Genomic DNA, 5,890 nt, shown 5'->3' on the forward strand with positions numbered 1-5,890 from the left:
CCCCATTAGGAGTTCTTGCTGCATTGAAATATTGGATCCTAATTAAGAAATCACAAACCAATGCCACATCTTACTTAATCAGGTGGTTGTTGGCGACCTCTTCGGTGGAAGCATTTGATTGGTGGATCACATTCCCACATTTGCTCCTTGACATTTTTCGATCAAATGGTTCACATTTGCACTTTATCTTTATAAGAAATAAGAAAGAAAGAAAAAAAAAAAAAAAAGAAGTGAAAATTGCATTGGTTCCCATTGAGAAAAGAACACAAATATTGCAGAAAAATGGTGATAATCACCTTAAAACAAAGCAAGTTGGAGAGATTCAAGACAAAGTCCTGCATGTTATAATCTTGTTATAAATTTTTTTTTTCTTTTTTGTGTTCTTTGTTATAGCTCTTACATTCTCATTCCTACCTCTAAACGCCGATTATAATTCATCCTTGCTTTCAGTGTCTTCACCTCCCATGAGCTCTTCGAGAGAAAACTCGTCCTCTTCGATGATCTCTCCATCTTTACCATCCCAAGGTTCTGTCTTGACAATCACAGGAGCATTCTCGAGAGGTAGATTGCCCTTCCCACCACGTCCAGCCTCCTTCACAAACTCTCTGAAAAAAGAAAAAAAAAAAAATTAGTTGCAAACTAATTCCATTATATTTAACAATATGATGTGAAGGCAGAAACAATAATAGACTTACATGACTTGTTCAAGCTGAAAGGCACTCCGAAGTGGGGCGTAGGCACCTTTCTTCACATTCAAGGCTACCAAAGCCGGGTAACCGTAACCACCGACACCAACTTGTTTCTCGAGATCAGGCTGCTTACCTGCTTGTGCCCAAACATAGCTGCAATAGACATCCAATCCTTTCTTGTTAAAATATTAATCCTACGAAAAATTTCTCAAAATCAGGTTGAAACACGTTGCCTTGTACGTTTTACTACATTTAAGTAACACAGATCGTTTGTGTCTCACATGAGTTTGCTTGTTGACATCCATGATTCAAATAAAGAACCTTAAAATTTTAATAAATCATTGATGTGATACAAACCATTTTTTCTGATGTTCTAGCAGTATTGGAAAACTTCTTCACTTACTTCCAAATAGAGTAAGAAAAGAGAAGGGGGAAGGAGGATAAGTGTAAAAATTTTATTTTGACTATGGTGGTTGGAGTGACTGTTAATGGTATCCCAATAAAAGGTTGGAAATGCATGGAGAAACTGGATTGTGTTGTTTCAATAAGGTTATCGAAAAATATTTGGAAAAAAAAAAATGCAAGATGAATGGAGGAGAAGACACTGACAATGGTTTCTGGTTTTGTTTCTCTGCTTTTCCTACCATCATATATGTTCATTTTTTTTTTTTAAGTGTAAATTTTATTAAACCATCATTATATGTTCATTAATTGATGGACTACATATGAATGTAAATTTCACTTTTAATAATAGTCTCAATTTTTATTTTTTTTATAGGTACTAGTCTCAAAATTTTGGCAAATTACCTTTTCTAATTTGAAGAAAATGTAAAATTATCAGTACAAAAATGGTAATTTACAGTTTTTTGGTACTTGGGTCCCACCTGAAATCCCGTAAGTGTATATTTTGATTAAAGAAAAGAAGAAAAACACAAACTAGAACTCTCGAGGTCAGTACTTGCCTGTAAGGACTTCTTTTAAACTTCTCAGCAACGGATAACAAGAGCTCAAGGTACTTGTTCCTTCCCTCTGCCTTGGAGTCCAAAATATCGGGAAGAAAAGCAACAAAACAGATTGCAGCCGAGCCACACTTCTCCTCCATCACATCCTACACGAAAAGATTACCAAAATGTTTCAGTATATATAGGTCCACAATTAATGAACTTGTGAGCGCACAGATAAGATGCTTACCGGGCCAGTCAATTCTGTCACTTCAGGGGGAGAAACATTCGTCTCAAGTTGCTGCAAAGCAAATGACTCAATCGCTGAGGCAACTCTTGCACCCTCGTAGGGAAATGGACTGTCTTTGTCAGCACCAAACACCAAAATTGTGGGGAATCCTTGTACATTAAACCTGCTCATCAGAGACTGTTGTACACATTATATTAGAGATCATTCTATAAAGTCACAAAGATATCATTTTAAACACAACTTTAAGTATCATCCTTTCATGCAATGGACCCAAAACTTATCAATTAGGATAGTTCAAAAGGGTCCACCTTTGGACAGTAGGACCATAGTCATCCAATCAAGAACTATACTTGGTTGTGAGAAGCTCATTAACTCATGCACTGGACAGTTAATAAATTGGAGAAAAACCAAGCCGTGGAAGAGTCCACCGTGGAAATTCTTGACTAAGAAAAGTTGCTTAAAAGACATAAAGTTCATGCGAGTATTTGAATTTCTTACCTTTTCAGCATCGCAATCAACATGACCTAGTTTCACCTTCCCCTTTAAGTTATTTGAAGCTTTCTTCCATTCGGGTGCAAGCTTTTTACAGTGACCACACCTGGAAAAAAAAAAAAGAGAATTTAATGGCATCTATCTCTTAAGATAAAATAGAATAGGAACAATAAAAAATGATGTAATTTGATTGTCCCAATCTGTGAAATCTAAATTCCATTATACATTCAACTTTAAACTCATAAATTGGATTAGACACAAATTATTATTATTATTTTGATAAAGATTATATACAAATTATGGGAAATAAAATAAAATGGAATAACCACTTTAGGAGAGGATGCTGTTTTATGGCAGGTTAAATTTCAGAGGTCAATCCTCTCATTTATATCAAGGTTGAACATGGTAAATTTTAATATTCTTTACTTTAGGGCTCATTTGAGTTGCTTACCAAATTCAACCAACAAAAATCATTATAACTAAGAAAGACTTACCACGGTGCAAAGAATTCCACAATCCAAAGTTCTTTACTTTTTAAGACCAATTCGTCAAAATTTTGAGAATTTAATTCAACAGATGCACTTGGTTCATTCTTCTCTGTTGATCCTCCAGTTGACTTTCCACTCAAACGTTCTTTCAAGAGTGCTTTGACCTGTGCATGACTTAACCATCTTAGTATTCACTTATAGTGCTTTCACGATGAAGAATGCTCAAGAAAAGTAGAAAAGAGACCTAATCAGAAGACAATGGGTAAGAAGTTATAAAGCCAAGACGGATGTAAAAGACTTTGTACCTGTGAAATAGATACTACACTGACAAATTGACAAGAAAATATCAACAAAGCATTCCTCTCTTATTAATAGTCAAACCTAAGTAGACAAGGGATTGTGTGGCTTGTTCTTATATGAGATCAGAATCCGACTGTTGTTGGAGAGGTTTAACATTCTTTCTAGATAAAGGTCTGTGCTGCTTGTTCTTCTCTGGAGATTAAAGTTCCAGTCTTCGTCAAAAGGGCAGGATCCCCATTCAAGAACTAGGGCTTGGTATTTGTAACCTTAGAGAAGGGTTAGTTATCTAATTATGCTCCTTATCTGACAGCTTTTCTAATTGGTGTGGTGTGGGTCCTTGATTTTTATGTTTCAGGGAGTTTTGGTGACCCCATGGGGCCTACTACCAGGCTATTTGCTTCTTGGGCTGACTTGTCTCTAATGTGTTTGGGGACCCCCCCCATTGGAGTCAACTTGGGTGTGTGGGTTCACTTGTGAATTTAGAAACTTTTATATAATTTATAAGGGGTGTAGGGACATTTCTGAAATTTTGCACAATTGTAGTATCCATAGTCAGGATGGACTAATTTTTGTTGAAGACAGTGAAATGGTGATGACTCACTGCAGAGTAGGAATCCTCAACATGATCTACATATATACAATGTGATTGCATAGGCAATCCAACTTTTTTTTTTTCTTAAAATATGCAATCCACTTTCTTTCCTTCATATTCACTTTTATGAGTGAAATGAATTAGAGGGCGACGCAAGTAAATCTTTAAACAGGCAAAATTCTTTTTTTCACAAAATTCACACCCATTTTATGTTACAATGGTGGTTATTCAATAATTAATGATTTATCGACAAGAAAAGATACAAAGAAAGCTATGTAAGAAGTTGGCACTCCTACAAAATAATTTACAATGGAAAATTCCAAGCTTCTAGCCATGTACTCGCACCGAAACATACCTGCTGGAGTGCATATTCAGCAATAGGTTTCACATCCCTTGCACCTTGGTAGTCAACTGGAGGTTTACCAGGTACAAACACCTTTATTGTCGGAAATCCTTTAATACCATACTCCTGTATAAATCAGTGTATATAACATTAGATATAACAAGTAGAACTGTCAAAGCAATCACCTAAAACATGAATTATTAAAAAAAAAAAGATAAAAGACAAAAAGAGTTCCAATTGAAAATTATATTATAGTATGGAAAGAACATCTTATGACAAGTAATGTACTGGTCCTCATTTTATACAGAACCAGGATATTCTACAGTATATATAGTAAAGAAAAACAGCTAAGACAAATAATTCTTATGAATGTTATAATTCCAAATAAAATCTTGTGTTGGATTCAAACTTTGATCTTGAGATCGCGTTATAGTTTTCAAACCTGAGCAAGTGATTTATGAGCATCGGCGTCAAGAGCTGCCACAGTAACAACTCCCTTCAACACAGTAGCTGCCTTTTCCCATATAGGTGTCAAAGCTTGACAATGACCACACCAAGGTGCGAAAAACTCAACAAGAACAATTCTATTCGAGTTCAGAACCTGCCACCAGACCCAAGGTAGATGAAGCTATTATGGTGCATTTTATAGTAAAACAACTAGACTTCTAGGTTTAAAATTCACTTAAGCAAATAAAAAATTAAAAAATTAAAAACAGGCTCAGATTAGTATAATAAACAGATATCCTTGAGGAGAACTCTTAAACAAGAACCCAGATCTAAATTCTGACAGAAAGAAGTAAAAAAGCAGATAAACACCAATGATGACAAGTCTTACACAAGAACCCAGATCTAATATCGAAATAAAGAAGTACCCATTACATGGAAATTCAATATAATTGACAAATTAAGATTTTTCCACTAATGAGTATAATTAATTTGACAAAAAACATATTTTTCTCTAATAGGTACATAAAACTGACAACAAATCATCATTTTTCTCTAATAGGTGTGACCAGAAAATTAAGATCTAAAATCTGAAAGAAAGAAGTACCCTGCCCATTATATGAAAATTCAATATAATTGACAAATTAATATTTTTCCACTAATGGGTATAATCAATTTGACAAAGATCATATTTTTCTCTAATGGGTATATAAAATAGACAACAAATCATGATTTTTCTCTAATGAGTATGACCAGAAAATTGATTTCTCTCTACTGGGAACATTAGAATTGTTATAAATAAATATAAAAAAAATTATATTTTCTCTAGTGGGTATTGATTTATGTAGTTATTTTGTACAAAATATTGCAGAACTGGTGTTGAAAGAAGATCTGAAGATGCAAGAAAATTAAAGGGAAGTGAGGTGAGGATCGATTACCTTGGAGTTGAAGTTAGATGGAGTTAATTGAAGTACAGGAGACGAAGGTCCATAGAGCGCACCAACGCTTGCGATTAGATGAAGAAGGCAGACTAATAGAGGAATCAAAAATAGTGATCGTGGTGCCATTCTCTTTCTCTCTCGATTGGGCGAAATCTAATTCACGAAGAAAACAGCTTTATTGCTCACCCTGGTGACCTCTTAATGGGCCTTTTCTCCAAGAGAGTCCTGTTGGACGTGGACACGTGTACTGACCAATGAGAGACATACACGTGTACATTTTAATTTAGGGTTGGAGAGAATTTAGGGTTGATGGGCTTCTTTTTAAGCCCATGAGTCGTGTTTGGAATCCAGAATATGTTTCTGGTTTTTCATGTTTCTTCAAGTTGTGGCTGTAGACCAAACAGAACATT

At 35.0% G+C, this 5,890-nt stretch overlaps 1 protein-coding gene across 1 annotated transcript; it reads right to left on the bottom strand.

Annotated features, from left to right (window-relative positions):
• Nucleotides 1-272: 272 nt before the first annotated feature.
• On the bottom strand, nt 273-5,654 carry LOC147387174 (protein disulfide isomerase-like 2-3). Its single transcript, XM_086421163.1, has 9 exons — nt 5,478-5,654; nt 4,538-4,696; nt 4,108-4,221; nt 2,867-3,024; nt 2,379-2,478; nt 1,881-2,057; nt 1,652-1,797; nt 696-842; nt 273-605 (listed from the first exon to the last, which is right to left on the bottom strand). Exons 1-9 carry the CDS (start codon nt 5,604-5,606, stop codon nt 428-430), a joined length of 1,308 nt encoding a protein of 435 aa, XP_086277289.1. The 5' UTR covers nt 5,607-5,654; the 3' UTR covers nt 273-427.
• Nucleotides 5,655-5,890: the final 236 nt, after the last annotated feature.

This window comes from Akebia trifoliata, chromosome 13 (assembly GCF_017979445.1).
Source record: "Akebia trifoliata isolate Shusen 1 chromosome 13, ASM1797944v1, whole genome shotgun sequence".
NCBI lineage: Eukaryota > Viridiplantae > Streptophyta > Magnoliopsida > Ranunculales > Lardizabalaceae > Akebia > Akebia trifoliata.

Excerpts from the sequence above, each read along its gene's own strand:
- LOC147387174 (XM_086421163.1), bottom strand. The coding sequence starts at position 5,606 with ATGGCACCACGATCACTATTTTTGATTCCTCTATTAGTCTGCCTTCTT. Across the intron at positions 1,798-1,880 it reads TGACAGAATTGACTGGCCCG|GATGTGATGGAGGAGAAGTG; the intron begins GTAAGCATCTTA and ends CTTTTCGTGTAG. Across the intron at positions 843-1,651 it reads TTTAAAAGAAGTCCTTACAG|CTATGTTTGGGCACAAGCAG; the intron begins GCAAGTACTGAC and ends TGTCTATTGCAG.